This window comes from Cherax quadricarinatus, chromosome 88, assembly GCF_038502225.1.
Source record: "Cherax quadricarinatus isolate ZL_2023a chromosome 88, ASM3850222v1, whole genome shotgun sequence".
In the NCBI taxonomy this organism is placed as follows: domain Eukaryota; kingdom Metazoa; phylum Arthropoda; class Malacostraca; order Decapoda; family Parastacidae; genus Cherax; species Cherax quadricarinatus.
This window is the reverse complement of record NC_091379.1, coordinates 8,906,321-8,923,858: the sequence shown is the minus strand read 5'-3', so window position 1 is coordinate 8,923,858 and position 17,538 is coordinate 8,906,321. Positions and strand designations below refer to the sequence as shown.

At 39.4% G+C, this 17,538-nt stretch overlaps 1 protein-coding gene across 3 annotated transcripts in view; it reads left to right on the top strand.

Annotated features, from left to right (window-relative positions):
* The window catches only part of LOC128698491 (piggyBac transposable element-derived protein 4), a 30,175-nt gene extending 13,256 nt beyond the window's left edge, over positions 1-16,919 (top strand). Inside the window, exons 2-7 of one of the 3 annotated variants that reach the window (XR_008408475.2) lie at positions 381-475; positions 4,192-4,678; positions 7,174-7,341; positions 11,574-11,857; positions 12,865-15,052; positions 16,059-16,919. Coding sequence is in view for 2 of the 3 variants with exons in the window: in XM_070103972.1 (XP_069960073.1) it covers positions 496-2,763 (2,268 nt within the window). In the remaining variant the exon portion in view is untranslated. Of the gene's footprint in view, positions 1-380; positions 3,108-4,191; positions 4,679-7,173; positions 7,342-11,573; positions 11,858-12,864; positions 15,053-16,058 lie in introns of all 3 variants that reach the window. The other 2 variants (XM_070103972.1, XM_070103971.1) reach the window with 2 other exon arrangements.
* The last annotated feature ends 619 nt before the right edge of the window (positions 16,920-17,538 follow it).

Below are 17,538 nucleotides of genomic sequence, written 5' to 3'. Positions count from 1 at the left end.
CTTAGTGAGGAGCATACTATAATAGTGTCAACCATCTATGATATTGTTTTAATGTCACCTTTGCACCATTTATAACAGTTCTGGTATATTTATAAATGTTTATACAGTAGTCTACTGTATATTGTAATAAACAGAATAGAGGAAATCAGCTCTAATATACGTTATTTACGTGGCAGAGAGCCCGTCATAAGTCCAAGTTGTCAATAAATGAGTACGTCGCTAAGTGAGGAGAGGCTGTATTTGTATGTGTCCCCTGTTACATCTTCAACCATTTAGTTTCTTGTAAATGCTGCCTTCAAACATTGTAGTTTTATTACTATAATCGAGTCATTCATTTTAATGTTATGTTTTCTAATCTAAATTATATTTTACCCTTTCAGTGTAGGTCCCGTAGAACTACAGCTTTGAAGCCAGAGTCGGTCCCATAGTACTACACCAAAATTCTAGCAGCTTCAGATTTGGTGGGAGAAAGCTGGTAGGCCTACATATGAGAGAATGGATTTGCATGGTCAGTGCGTGCAGTATACAGAAAATCAAGGTGGCCACAGTACATTGTGGGAACGCCATTTCAGTACCTTTGTTCACCATGCATCACAGTCAGAAAAACCTTACTCCCGGCAAATTGGGAATCTTCTCTTCCCAAGTGATAGTTCTAACACGGATGAAGGTGGAAGTGAAGATGAATTTTATGGTTTTGAGTTTGTGACTGAAAGCAACACTCAGAATACCAGAAATAGTGCTGAAAACCCAGACGACCCTCAGCCTTCCACCTCTGGGGCTGGTCCATCTCATTCTCATTCAGGTGTACCACAGCACAAGTGTAAGCTCATGTTTTCCCGTGGCCAGGACTCAGATGTGAGCAGTGGTGGTGATGATAGTGATGTTGACAGTGATTTCCTTGCTTTTGATTACCATTCCAGTAGCGACACTGAAGAGGAATATTCACCAGTGAAGCGCCGATTTATACGCCGCATGCGTTCTAGTGGTGTACCATATGCTGTTCCAAGGGAAAAGAGCACATCCTGTGGCCCTACACCAGGAACAGATAGTGAAAGTGACGATGATATAGTTACAGTTGGGATGGATAATATACATGGGGCAGTAGGTGGTAGTGGTAGTATCATGCATCATGCAGCACCAACAGCACAACCAAGACCAGTCTCAACTACCCACACACCACAGCAAACTGCACAACCACCACCACCTGTTAACATCCAGTACCCACCAGCAGACCGCATCTGGGATTGGCAGCAAGGTGCCAATTTTGTTCCCAATCCCCACCACTTTGATGAAACTCAGAGTGGAATACGGCCATCTTGTACACTTGGAAACAATGCCACTGAACTGGAATGTTTTGAATTATTCTTTGATGAACCCCTGATGGAAATTATAGTCAGGGAAAGTAACACATACTTCGATTACACCATGGCAAACACACTTGTTTCACCAAAATCACGACTACACCAGTGGAAGGAGACAACTGTGGCTGAGATGTATCTGCTCCTTGCCACAATAATGGTTATGCCACATGTATATAAGCATAATGTCAAGTCATACTGGTCGACAGACCGCCTAATTTCAACCCCAGCTTTCAGTGATATTATGTCAGTGAACCGATTTGTCCTACTGTTACGTATGCTACACTTCTCAGACAAGACAAGGCCTGACAGAAATGACAGGTTATACAAGATTAGGAATGTGTTTATGTATCTGAAACAAAAGTTCAGTATGTATTTTTATCCCTTCAGGAAGCTTGTTATTGGTGAGTCTTTGATTCTCTTCAAAGGTAGACAGTCGTTCAAGCATTATATACCAAGCAAGAAGAAACGCTTTGGTATCAAGTTGTTTGTACTCTGTGATTGCTACAGTGGTCTTGTATTGGATATAATTGTGTACACTGGAAGTAATACGTTGAAAGATACCAGGAGGTTATTGGGTATCTCAGGTGATGTGGCGAGAACAATGATGGAACCATATCTTGGTAAGGGGCATACATTATATACTGATAACTGGTACACAAGCCCCTTGCTCAGTGATTTCTTGCGAGTGAACATGACAGACATGTGCGGGACAGTGCATGGAAATCGTAAGCATATGCCCAAGTTCAGTACAGACACTCATAGAGGTGAGGTGCAGGTGTTTGCTGCCAATGACATCATGGCATTTCGGTGGCATGACAAACGAGATGTCACATTGTTGACATCAGTCCACCAAAACAAAATGACAGATAGTGGCAGGCAGAATAGAGAGACCAATAAACCCATTTTAAAACCTGCTGCTCTGATGGATTACACCCTCAATATGTATTCAGTGAACAAATGTGACGTGCAGATTGGGTTTGCTGATTGTGTTCGCAAGAGTTATAAGTGGTACATGAAACTCTTTTTCCATCTTGTGGACATTTCCATGCTCAATGCTTATAATATGTATAAAATGAGGACCAGAAACAAACCACCATATAGTGAATTTTGTTTGTCTGTCATCAGACAAATAATATTTAAGTACCAGGTAACAACACCTGCAATACAAAACCGCCTACGAACTGATCACCAAATGCCCTCTCGTTTGAGGCCTGGTGATCATTTCCTAATACAATTGCCTTCTACTAAGAAGAAATCTGCACAGAAGAGGTGTTTTGTCTGTGCACATACAACAAAACGCCCACAAAAACGCCGAGACACTCGTTTTATGTGCGAGGAGTGTAAAACACCACTGTGCATTACACCATGTTTCAAAGAGTTTCACAAACTCCAGCAGTTCTAGGAACCTGTCCAGTGATTCTATATGTGTATATATAGAAATATATATATATATTGTAGAACATTAGTAATAAGCAACATTCTTACTTGTTTTTATGTGTAAACAAGTTTTGTAAACAATATAATTTTGACTATTTGTGCGGTTATTGTGTTGCATACAAAGAGTGGATGTGTATACATTATGCATTATATTGGTCTTACAGGCCACAAAAGTTACTTGAAAAAATAAAATATTAAAAAAGCAAAGAAAAAATAGAATACAAGTAAAAAAAAAATTACGGAGTGAGCAGCAGGCACCGATGTTACCGTCAGCCAGTCACCCTGTCAACTTCACGCCTCTGTATCTCGGTAAGTACTGATGATAAATTTTTTTTTGTTTGTTTCATGACACCCATAAAAATATTCTGAGTACATTGTAACCTCAATATTTGTACATCACTATATTCATACAACTTGATATTCACCCAACTTTTTTGAGAAAAATTTGACTCAGTATTTGGACATTGCCCTGATATTTGATCTAAACAAAATGGTCCATAGGTTGTGTTGAAAATTCCTTCCACTCTTCCAGTAAATACCAGGTCAACCATTGATGATGTGTTGCCATCTCTCATTTGTGTCGCTTCAGTCATGTGCTGTTTAAAGGCACAATACCGTGATTGAAACAGTACACAAATAACCCACATATGGGAGAATGAAATATACAGCGATGTTTTGGTCAGTCTTAGACCGAAACATCTTGAGTTTCAGTCTACTATGTGCAGGTTATTTATGTGTACACACAAAAAAAAGTCTGTCATTCCATTACAAAATTTTGTTTGTTGACCATTTATTTGCAGATCCAACCTCAAAGGTTGTCCACTATATTTCTTTATAGATAAAATATCTGAAAACAATAACATTCTTATCATTATGGTCACTTTTCACCAGTATTTCCCATATTGTCTTATCAACTTCTTTCTCTCAAGTCTTATTTAATGGTGGATTGTAAGCATTGAATAACAGAATTTTCTCATCTTTGTTTTGGATTTTTGCTACTAAAATTTCAACATAAATTGTGCTTTGGATTTTAATTTTTGAAGCTTATATATGACTAGGAAAAAAGGTTTGGGCAGTTATTTGAGGGACAGTAATGATGATGATAATTTTATCTCAGCATGATACAATATTTATAGAGGGATGAGTAATATTTGGTTGTGCATGTAGAATGCCCATAATTGTGCAGAGCATTTCCGGTGAACTTAAGCCTAACTTAAGACTACAATGGCAATATTGCAGTTGCAAATGACCTATGATGAGTTCCGAGAGTTTTTCTAATCCCAGAGCCAGCCTTGGGCCAGGCTCATCAACAAAATACTTGGCACTGGTAGACACCAATGACAAGTATTTTGTTGTACAATACAGGTATTAATCTTGTTACATTTTTTGACAGATGTAGTGTGTGTGTGTGTGTGTGTGTGTGTGGACCTCTGGGATGTGTCAGAGGCGATTTTCGTGCAGGAGCTCGCTGACACACTGGATGAGTTTACATCTTAATCAAGAACATGTTTATAATGGATCAACTAGAGAATGAGCTGAAGAGACAAAAAATAATGCTGCAGTACAAGTTCTCCTTGACTTATAATGGGGTTATGTTCTGAAGAACCCATAGTAAATAAAAAATATCGCAAGTCGAACATGAATATGATATGCTAAATAATTAACTACTGTCACTGAATAAGTCAATAAACAAACAATTAATGTAACTAAATACAAGTATTGAAAAGTAAATAAATAATACAAGTTTCAAACTTGCCGCCTTCATGCTGAGTAATCATCTTAAATTTCATCCCCAATGTAGTAATTGTTTTTACACCATCGTCAAGTCGAACCATCGCAAGTCAAGGAGCACCGACAACAACTGTAGTGGGCTTGCAAATGTGAGTATTCTTTTATTGACAACTTGTGATAGTCCAGAACTATTACTGTATGCTACATATATTCTGGGTTTATGATTATTGTACTGAAAATATCTGCAAAGTTTAATGCATTTAAATTAACTGAAAATGATGTAAAATTAACAATATTACAGTTTTTATACTTGTTTATGCTGTGTACAGGGTCATCTCAGCTGTCTTATTCTAGACAGTGTTTTGCTTTTTACACTTTTACCATGTAGAGTGCATAAATTAAATATAGATAAGTTAGTAAAAAAATAATGACTTTGCATAGTGTGATGAAGTTCACCACTTGAAGCCTAGTTCAGCAGTGCTAATATATTGGTCCTGACGTGATCTGTTGACACGGCAGAGATCTTAGCACTTCTCATAGGTTTGGTTATTGATTTCCTCCCATTCCCACTACACTTTGTGATCCCCTACAGGTTTAGCACTTTTCTATGAAAATACTGCACAGATAGGTAGGCATTACAAACAAACATTTCCTTTCCTTGTGCAGTATACAAAACGTAGTCTACATGTAATATAATATTGTTAAGCACAAAAGAAAGCCACTAACATGTATGTGCATTTCAGGCAGACTAATACTAATGCTTACCTACGTCTACTCTTGAGTAGACATAGGTATCGAGTGGTACAGTTATAAATATACAAAGGGAGCAAGGGGGCTAGTAGCCCCTTTTCCTGTATAAATTACTAAATTTAAAAAGAAAAACTTTCATTTTTCACTTTAGGTCACCCTGCCTCGATGGGATGCTGCTGGTTTGTTGAAAAAAAAAAATTACAAAAAGAGAGGTAGTAAAAATAGTACAAATTTAAATTTGTATCTATAATACCTTAAAATGATTAAGGAGCTTCTAACAGGCTCTATGTTTTCAGGAATTAGTTAGGTAAGTTGGTTTTGTTAAGCATGGATGAATTGGTTTTGTTTGATGTAGTTAAGGTAGGGAGATGAGGTGATTTTTAATTATAGAGTTCATATTACCTGGAGTATACCTGGAGGGTGTTCTGGTGTTCAGCCCCCCAGCAGCCTGGTCTGTGACCAGGCCTCATGGTGGATCAGGGCCTGATCAACCAGGCTGTTACTGCTGGACACATGCAAACCAATGTACAAACTACAGCCCGGCCGGTCAGGTACTGAGTTTAGATGCCTGTCCAGTTTCCTCTTGACGACAGGCAGGGGTCTATTTGTAATCCTTCCCTTTTGTATACTGGGAGGTTGTTGAACAATCTTGGGCCCCTGACACTTATTGTGTTCTCTCAGCATATTCATGACACCCCTGCATTTTATTGGAGGGGGATGTTGCACCATCTGCCAAGTCTCTTGCTTTCATAGGGAATGATTTCCGTGTGCAGATTTCGGACTAGTCCCCCTAGGATTTTTCAAATGTATATTATCATGTATCTTTCTTGCCTGCATTCCAAGGAATACGGGTCAAGGGACTTCAACTGTTCCCGGTAATTTAAATGCTTTATTGTACTTATAAGTGCATTGAAAATTTTTCCAGGCCTGCAAGCAATTTCAAGAGAATCATCATTGGCTTGGCATCCCTAGTTTTGAAGGCTCTCATTATCCACTCTATCATTTTCCTAGCACATGTGGTAGACGCATTGTTGTGATCTTTGAAAGTGAAATTCTCTGACATTATCTCTCCTAGGTCCTTGACATCAGTTTTTTACTCTATTGTGTAGTTGTAATTTGTTTTATACTCTGATTCAGTTTTTATTTCTTTGAGTTTTTCATAGCAGAGTAATTGAAATTTGTCTTCATTGAACTTCATATTGTTTTCTGAGGCTCATTTAAAGACGATTAATGTTTGCTTGGAGATTTGCAGTGGCCTCAATGGATGACACTGTCATGCAAATTCTGGTATTGTCAGCATGATGCTGTGACTTGTATCTCTGTCTATGTCGGATATGAGGATGAAGAAAAGGATGGGAGCAAGTACTGTATCTTGTGGCACAGAGCTTTTCACTGTAGCCACCTCAGACTTTAATCTGTATACTATTACTCTTTGTGTTCTGTTAGAAAGTTATAGATCCATCTACCCACTTTTCCTGTTATTCCTTTATCACGCATTTTGTGTGCTGTTACACCATGATCGCACATGTTGAAGGTTTCGCAAAGTCATTGTATACTACATCTGCATTTTGTTTGTCATCCAGTGCATCCAAGACCATATCATTGTGACCCAGTAGCTGTGAGGCAGGAGTGACCATCCAAGACCATGTCATAGTGATCCAGTAGTTGTGAGGCAGGAGTGACCATCCAAGACCATGTCATAGTGATCCAGTAGTTGTGAGGCAGGAGTGACCATCCAAGACCATGTTATAGTGATCTAGTAGTTGTGAAGGAGGATTGATTTGCTCTAAGCCCATGCTGCCCTGGATTGTGCAATTGATGGGTATCCAAGTGGCTGGCGATCTTACTTATTGTGTACAAGTATTGTATGTTCATCATGATCTTCCTTCCTCAGGTATTTGGGAAGCTGAGGACACTAGGCTGTGTCATGCTTTGGAGGATACAGCAACACTGAGTACACAGGATTGTGAGGACAGCAACTGTGATGTGGATGCTGATGTAAACACGGATGAAGACAAAACACCCGCTCGCTGATAATGAATATGTATTCTGTCTTTGAAAGGTAGACAGTCATTTTCTTGTACATGAATAGCATACAATACCAACAAAATGAAGAATTAGACATGTGCAACATCTGGGTATCTTTCACACTTGGTGGGATGGTAGTACCTCCCTAGGTGGTTGCTGTTTACTAACCTACTACCGAGGACACACATTACTTACCTTAAAATATTCTCATCCTTAGCTTATAGTTAGTCAGTGGTGAACATATTTATTGTAGGAAGTCTGAATAAATGAAGAATGGGTATAATTAAAAATCGTTACATTAGTGATGTGCCACAGAGCAAAGCGCTGTAAAGCAGGGCATGCCTCTATTTCATTTTCATACATAAGTCAGTTTTCACTGTTCAAAGACTTTTTCATGAGTGGTCTTTGTGCGTATACTATCCCAACACATAGCAGCAAAGTGCACTGTACTGCACTTGCTAATAGAGCTGTACATAATGCAAATATGTATGTCTCTAAACATTAACCTGTAACAATCTTCCCTCAGCATTCTAAGTAAGATCCTTGGTTAAAAAAAAAAAAAAAGATAACATGAAAGTTGATCTCTGTTGAACCAGGTATTAGTTACCAAAGAGCAGCTGGTTATCATCTGTACTTTGTGTGTGCTGCCAGCCAGGGTAGCACTCTTGTCTGTTTCTTGCATATGATAGTTTTTTACAGGAGAAGGAAGAGTACAGTACTTGTCTTATCTGTTGGCTGGTTGTGGTAACATTGCGCCCATATGGTATTTGTTTTAATCAGGGGGAAGCGTTGAACACATAAGGGTCATATAGTGCCTGAGGAATAGGAAGCATTCAGGTTTGATTCAGGGAAGGGGAGAATGAGTCCCTCATTGCCATCAGTCCACCTCCCTGTAGTGGGTAAATTATTATTAAGATTTGTTGATTGGTTGTGGTAGTCACTCAGTGAAGAATTGACCTGCATTGTAAGAGTTACTTCCATGTAGACTACTAGTCACATCTGTACAATGGCTATGCTTGATAATAATAATAATAATTAAAAATATACAAAAATTTTATAATTTTATGGAAAGGCCATAGTATAAATAACATTTTGGGAAGACTTAAACTAGAAATAAAACTGCTTGCAGAATGTTTAGGGAGTTTTGATGCAGATGAAAGAATAAATGTTGTGGTGCAGATGAAAGAATAAATGTTGTGGTGCAGATGAAAGAATAAATGTTGTGGTGCAGATGAAAGAATAAATGTTGTGGTGCAGATGAAAGAATAAATGTTGTGGTGCAGATGAAAGAATAAATGTTGTGGTGACTTAAATGCTATAAAATGGGAGACTGTTGTAGATGGCAAAGTAAATAAGTTTAGATTGTCAAGCATAAATGATGAAGGAGCTTCTAGTCGAATTATTCATAGAAAACATTTAGTAATAAGAAATATGTATTTAAAGAATAAGAATAATTAAGTACATGAAGCATGACATAGTGCTAAATGACAACAGTTTGTTATTTTTTTATTTTTATTATCACACTGGCCGATTCCCACCAAGGCAGGGTGGCCCGAAAAAGAAAAACTTTCACCATCATTCACTCCATCACTGTCTTGCCAGAAGGGTGCTTTACACTACAGTTTTTAAACTGCAACATTAACACCCCTCCTCCAGAGTGCAGGCACTGTACTTCCCATCTCCAGGACTCAAGTCCGGCCTGCCGGTTTCCCTGAACCCCTTCATAAATGTTACTTTGCTCACACTCCAACAGCACGTCAAGTATTAAAAAACCATTTGTCTCCATTCACTCCTATCAAACACGCTCACGCATGCCTGCTGGAAGTCCAAGCCCCTCGCACACAAAACCTCCTTTACCTCCTCCCTCCAACCTTTCCTAGGCCGACCCCTACCCCGCCTTCCTTCCACTACAGACTGATACACTCTTGAAGTCACTCTGTTTCGCTCCATTCTCTCTACATGTCTGAACCACCTCAACAACCCTTCCTCAGCCCTCTGGACAACAGTTTTGGTAATCCCACACCTCCTCCTAACTTCCAAACTACGAATTCTCTGCATTATATTCACACCACACATTGCTCTCAGACATGACATCTCCACTGCCTCCAGCCTTCTCCTCGCTGCAACATTCATCACCCATGCTTCACACCCATATAAGAGCGTTGGTAAAACTATACTCTCATGCATTCCCCTCTTTGCCTCCAAGGACAAAGTTCTTTGTCTCCACAGACTCCTAAGTGCACCACTCACCCTTTTCCCCTCATCAATTCTATGATTCACCTCATCTTTCATAGACCCATCCGCTGACACGTCCACTCCCAAATATCTGAATACATTCACCTCCTCCATACTCTCTCCCTCCAATCTGATATCCAGTCTTTCATCACCTAATCTTTTTGTTATCCTCATAACCTTACTCTTTCCTGTATTCACTTTTAATTTTCTTCTTTTGCATACCCTACCAAATTCATCCACCAATCTCTGCAACTTCTCTTCAGAATCTCCCAAGAGCACAGTGTCATCAGCAAAGAGCAACTGTGACAACTCCCACTTTATGTGTGATTCTTTATCTTTTAACTCCACGCCTCTTGCCAAGACCCTCGCATTTACTTCTCTTACAACCCCATCTATAAATATATTAAACAACCACGGTGACATCACACATCCTTGTCTAAGGCCTACTTTTACTGGGAAATAATTTCCCTCTTTCCTACATACTCTAACTTGAGCCTCACTATCCTTGTAAAAACTCTTCACTGCTTTCAGTAACCTACCTCCTACACCATACACCTGCAACATCTGCCACATTGCCCCCCTATCCACCCTGTCATATGCCTTTTCCAAATCCATAAATGCCACAAAGACCTCTTTAGCCTTATCTAAATACTGTTCACTTATATGTTTCACTGTAAACACCTGGTCCACACACCCCCTACCTTTCCTAAAGCCTCCTTGTTCATCTGCTATCCTATTTTCCGTCTTACTCTTAATTCTTTCAATAATAACTCTACCATATACTTTACCAGGTATACTCAACAGACTTATCCCCCTATAATTTTTGCACTCTCTTTTGTCCCCTTTGCCTTTATACAAAGGAACTATGCATGCTCTCTGCCAATCCCTAGGTACCTTACCCTCTTCCATACATTTATTAAATAATTGCACCAACCACTCCAAAACTATATCCCCACCTGCTTTTAACATTTCTATCTTTATCCCATCAATCCCAGCTGCCTTACCCCCTTTCATTTTACCTACTGCCTCACGAACTTCCCCCACACTCACAACTGGCTCTTCCTCACTCCTACAAGATGTTATTCCTCCTTGCCCTATACACGAAATCACAGCTTCCCTATCTTCATCAACATTTAACAATTCCTCAAAATATTCCCTCCATCTTCCCAATACCTCTAACTCTCCATTTAATAACTCTCCTCTCCTATTTTTAACTGACAAATCCATTTGTTCTCTAGGCTTCCTTAACTTGTTTGTTAAGACTATGTATTCATGGATAAAATGTTGATTAGTTGACCTCTAGATGTGCATGCTTATAGTAGAGCAACTGCTATGTTAGGTGCTTATTTAGTGGTATCTACAGTAAGAGGAAGAGGCAAATAAGGTAAAAGAATTCTATAAGTGCATAAGAGAGGAGCAAAAGTGGATAAACTGAATAAGGGAAAAGTTAGTGTGCATTATATACAGTACAGAGTAGTACAGATTAAAAAGAGATTGAAGAAATGTGAGGTAGATTTAAGAATGCTATGTTAGCATGTGCAACCGAGGTTAGTGGGTAGGAGGGTGGGTGTGGCAGGGAAGAAGAATGATTGGTGGAATGATAAATGCAAGAGGGTGGTAAGAGAGCAAAATTAGCATATAAGAGGGTTTTACAATGTGGCAGTGTCTGCTGCTGCAACTGCTGTTGCACGTCTCTGTGTTTTCCTCATTCATTTGTGACTTGACAGTGGTTCAAGATGGACTGAAATATCCTAAGGCTCCTTTCCTAAGGGTAGGGTTTTGGGTAAAAAAGTGAGTGTGGAGGGGGAGTATGCAAGTGGGTGCGGGTGTTGGGGGGGATATACTGTGTATTGATATGGGGTGAACATTATGAGGACCCATAGTCTCAGAAAACATTTTCCTAGAAATTGTGTAAATACATTGCCTCTCCTACTATCTCATATTTTTTGTTTTAGCAAAAGTTTTTTTTACTGCCACAAATATGCATACATTACGACAACATTTTGAAACAAATTTATGAATCTTTTCCAGGTCCTCAGAAGCTGGATAAACAGGGAGAATGCATCAAATATTGTCCCTCAGGATCCCCACACTGAAAGGCAGGAACAGAAATGTGGCCACCCTTGGGTCTCCAGCAGTGTCCATGTGCCTGGCATACAGTTCGCTGATGAATCCTGTTGCATATATGCTCCAGCGTCCAAAGGTCTCTGATCTTATTGGGACAAAGTAGTACTAAAGGCCCAACTCCCCATATTTGCTGAGCTTACATTTTTTCATGATCACTAGCACCACCCTTTTGCCCAACAAAAATGAAAGTAAGTGTTATTTAAAGAGTAGATCTGCCAATATAGTCTAACAGTACTTAGCTGCCATTCTTCCAGGAGCAGATTGTGATGTCACTAAGACAGTTAGCAGGATTGCTGAGATCATGTATAGTTTTTCCAACATTGTACGTGAGGATGACAGGAAAAGCTTTTTTTTCAAATACCTTTATTATTACATTTTGGTGAATCAGTCTGTGAAAGAGAATCACAACTCTTGTACACAGTGACAGGGCAACATTGTCAACAGTTGTAAAAGTTTAAAATTTGTTAAAATATAACTAGAAAACTAGGGAAAGTACTAAAAGATTTTGCTGCCTTAAGCAAGGATGAGTAGGAACTGACCAACATGCACGGTGAATTAATTGAGATTAACAAAAATGGTGGGAATCGGCCAATATGTTAAAAAAAAAATGGAAAAACTACATAGGAAGGAGAGAACTATTTTATTGTAAAAAATTTGACTACCGATGTATAGTTATTCAGTTAAGGTTTGAACTCCATAGCATACAAACTCTTAAAATTTTCATATCAAATTTATCTTGAGCTCAGCTACAATCAAAAGGCATTGTACTTAATGGCTGATTTTTGGTCTCCAAATATAATGTTATACTTGAAAAAGGGTTTAGCTAATCTGAAGAGGGCCCTGTCTAACAGTCTTTTATGTTTATATATTCTAGTTTGGAAGTTTCTAAATGTGCTTCCAGTGTATCTAGCATCACAGCTAGAACAAGTAAACATTGAGTACAAAGGTGGCACAACTGGATCTTATATTTAAAGTGGCCTCCTACAGTTCAGAGATTAACGAATATGAGAGTATTTTCAATTTGTGCAATAACTTATTTGTAACAATTTCAGATACTTTTTTCTAATACTATAACTCAGATGTCCATAGATAGGAAGATTAATATAACAAACATCTTTAGGAACTCTATCATAGGTGTACAAGAGACACTTTATTATCTAGAAAAGATTTTTATATTATTTTTATATTTCCGCAGAGCCGTCCACCTTTTACCCACTCCACTGGCAGCGCTGGGGGTAACTCTTTGTATCCGGAGGTAGCAGCTCCTGGAGTTGGCCCCATAACACTGTTGGCATTCACTTGTGGAACGAGTTCAGCAAGGGGGGAACCATTGCACCCTGGGGATGGCTCAATAGTTGATGCAACCTCCCAGAAGAATTGTCCCATGATATATGACACAGTCGGGCAGATCAGGAAGCTCTACAACCACTTGCAGCGACGGAAGATGCACAAAATATCAAGACATAGCCAGGAAGCATGAAATGTCAATTGTGTGACAAGTTATTATCTGTAACTAGATCTGTAATTATGTTAGTTAAGGTAGGTTATGTGCAAAGTGTTTGATTCTTACACATTTCCCTCAAGACTCTTAGAGCTGAGTATTATTGCTGGCAACCCCCAGAGCTGAGTACTATTCCAGCTTCCTGGGGATCCCCAGAACTGAAGAGTTGTTGTCTTCCTGGGGATTCCAGAGCTGAACAACTGTTGTTTTTCTGGGGACTCCCAGAACTAAACAATTGTTCTGTCATCTCGAGGACCCCAGAATTGAATAAATGTTCCATCTTCCTGGGGACCCCCAGAACTAAACAACTGTTATCTTCCTGGGCACCCCAGAGCTGAACAACTGTTGTCTTCCTGGGGACCCCAGAGCTAAACTACTGTTGTCTTCCTGGGGACCCCAGAGCTAAACTACTGTTGTCTTCCTGGGGACCCCAGAGCTAAATAACTGTCATCTTCCTGGGGACCTCAACACCTGAGCATTATTGCATTTTCAGTGGAAACTGAGAACCTGTTCACGAAACTTGAAGAATGAAAATTGGCTGCATATCCTCGTCTGCAGGCCCTCTTCACCATTGAAGAGGACCTCGGAGACTGGAAAATGCAACTCTTTGTTTCACGTTTTTGCAGTGATGTGTGACACTTATGGGTGTAGTTCTTAGTTTTGGTTATGATAATAATGGTTCATGTTTTTGAAGAGGGTTTTTCTGTTTCCACTCAACATTAACCACAAATCTTTGGCATGGTCTTCTAACTTGATGCTCAACGTCTGCTCATGATACAAATCAGGTACTTTGTTAAATATGATCAAAGTATTACCACTACTACTACCTCTTCTTCTTCTACTACATCTACTGATGAAATTAGACACATGTGCGGCGTCTGGTTGTCTTTGTTGTGGACGTTTCGCCATCCAGTGGCTGGCTGGATGGCGAAACGTCTACGGTGGGGATGCCCGGGTGTTGTGCATGTGTCATTTCATCCTGTCGGTATTATATACAATTCTTGCACTACTACTACTACTACTACTACTACTACTACCACTACTACTACCTCTACCTCTTCCTGCCTATATATAGCCGTCCTGCTCCACCTCTGTTAGTGTGACTTTGTCAATGGTCCAAGTCGGACCGAAACGTCGTCGTAAGCTTCTGTCTTTTATGTGCGGGTTATTTGTGTATTGTGTAATATGATCAAATATTTTCAAGCCCTCAAATAAAGGGAATGCAATAATTTACATATAAAAGAACAAATATATTTTCAAAATATATTAATAATTTCAAAATTGGGATGAGCATAGCAGATCTGATTTTTGCAACAACTATGATATATTAGAGACAGCATTTAGTCAAGATTAAAGTTGTAAATGTTAAGAATAAAGATCATATTCTTAGACCTGACTAAGTAATAAAATATTGTACTACTTAGAAAAGTAGCAATATTTGGTTGTGTACACACAAAAGGTGTTTATACATATATACAGTAGGGCTCCACTTTTATGGCAGGCTAGGTTCCAGGCCACTACTGGAAGCAGACATTGCTGGAAAGCAGAATGCCATTTTTTCCACTTATAAATGCATACAAATGCCAGATAACAAGTTTACATTAACACATATTAAGCTGACAGTCGAACTAGGCATTAAAAAACAAATGTAAAATACACACACAGTACATTCGTTACTGACCTTAAAATATTTGAAGTCTTACTGTAGGGTGAGAGGTGAATAGTATTTATTTGTAGGTAGCCAGTAGGTGTAGATAGGTATGATATTTAAAGCAGCCCAGAGCGATAAAATGCACATACATTACACTCATTACTTACCTTAAAATATGTATAATCTTAATGTAGAGTGAGAGGAAAGTAGTATTTATTTGTACCAAGTCAGGTGACTTAAGAAATCGTAATGACACGATTGCAAATAAACCATACCCCCGGCCGGGATTGAACCCGCGGTCATAGAGTCTCAAAACTCCAGCCCGTCGCGTTAGCCACTAGACCAGCTAGCCACAATAAGATTCATCCAACTAGGTATATTTCTACACCATAGGAAAGTTAGCACAGGCACCTCTGTGACCACAAATGCAAGTTTTTACAGACGAATCTCCAGCTAGCGTGGCCGTAACGAACTCTAGCTCAAGTCCCTTCACTGCCGTCAACATGACTTAAGAAATCGTAATGACACGATTGCAAATAAACCATACCCCCGGCCGGGATTGAACCCGCGGTCATAGAGTCTCAAAACTCCAGCCCGTCGCGTTAGCCACTAGACCAGCTAGCCACAATAAGATTCATCCAACTAGGTATATTTCTACACCATAGGAAAGTTAGCACAGGCACCTCTGTGACCACAAATGCAAGTTTTTACAGACGAATCTCCAGCTAGCGTGGCCGTGACGAACTCTAGCTCAAGTCCCTTCACTGCCGTCAACATGACTTAAGAAATCGTAATGACACGATTGCAAATAAACCATACCCCCGGCCGGGATTGAACCCGCGGTCATGGAGTCTCAAAACTCCAGCCCGTCGCGTTAGCCACTAGACCAGCTAGCCACAATAAGAGTTTTGAGACTCTATGACCGCGGGTTCAATCCCGGCCGGGGGTATGGTTTATTTGCAATCGTGTCATTACGATTTCTTAAGTCATGTTGACGGCAGTGAAGGGACTTGAGCTAGAGTTCGTCACGGCCACGCTAGCTGGAGATTCGTCTGTAAAAACTTGCATTTGTGGTCACAGAGGTGCCTGTGCTAACTTTCCTATGGTGTAGAAATATACCTAGTTGGATGAATCTTATTGTGGCTAGCTGGTCTAGTGGCTAACGCGACGGGCTGGAGTTTTGAGACTCTATGACCGCGGGTTCAATCCCGGCCGGGGGTATGGTTTACCAAGTCAGGTGTTGGTAGCACGGTAGGTGTAGCCGCCCGGCTACCAGTGTAATATACGATATTTAAAGTGCCCCAGAGTGATATTATCATTGACATACCTTGTTCACTGAGTTTTATCATTTCTAATAACTACCTTTATATGCATCACAAACAACAGAGAAGTGATGAGAAATCATGCTGACAATTTGTAAACAAAGCTGAATGCATTAAACATGCATTGATACACATTTTCTCTGGTGATGGACCAGAGAAAACAATTCTTTTCCTCTCCTCGACTACCACACCTCATATTTGTGAAATTTATTGTGTTTTGGGTGTATGTATCATGTTTATGTGCTCTATAATGTGTTTTTTACATAATTTTGAAGACAGTATCATAGATAAATTAATGAAAATGTTTATACTAACGTAAAATAAGGCATTTAATGTGCCCAATAGTGATTATTATTATTACGTATTAGTAGTATTATTAATATGGCATCAGCGTTAGAGGGACACTCTAGTGATTTTAATGTGTTCCTGAACACCAGCACAGTGTGTAAGTTTATTAGGTACAGGTACACATAAGTATAATTATCAGAGTACAGTAGACCGTCATTTAACAGGAGTTTATTTGGCAAGACTCGGTTATAGCACGAGTGAGAATTGCAGCACAATTTTATACAACACTTAGGAAAATTAATTTAACATGGTTCAGTTTGCGGGAGGGGGAATAAATTTCCCTTTTCCTCAAGCGGCCGCCTTGTTGTGGATCAGCGGGGGAGACCTCCCAACACCACCATCCTAGCATTTTTTGTTCATAGTTCATACGTGTCCAGTTCCACTTCTCTGCTACAAGCTAGCTGTGCTTGTGAATTGTGTTTTGATCATTTAATTACCATATCTTGTATCTGCCAAGCAATCATGACACCCAGTAGGCATACCAGTGTTGCTGAGAGTGGCAAGAAAAGGTATAAGCATTTAAGTTTTAGAATTATTGAAGAAAACAAAGGTATTAGACAAGAGATAACCTATGGCCATAATGAAGCTCGCTTTGTGCACATAAAATGAAGTAAACATGAGTTTGTGTGACTTACTTACTGACTTGACTGAATGACTGACTGACTGAATGACTTAAAGTTAGACTTTTTCACTGAAGAGGACCCTGAAATGGTGTCTAGAGCAGCTGATGCCTTACCATCAGTTGTATAATGTACTGCAGGGTAAAATAAAACAAATCCATTACAGATTTTATAGCACACTCTGGTACAAACATTGACTTCAGAACCTCTACCATCCACCTCAGCCCAGTAGGGCCACAGCATAACTCTCCACTCTCCACAATCATCCACAAACACCAGCACCCACAATTTCTTTTGCATTTGTAATCTTAAGCAGTAAAAACAACATAATACATCATGACAGTGAACTACAGTTACATATTCACTTATTTTTGTAAGATGTGGAGGTCTGAATAATAGTTTGGCTTTTTTAGGGCTTCCAGGAACA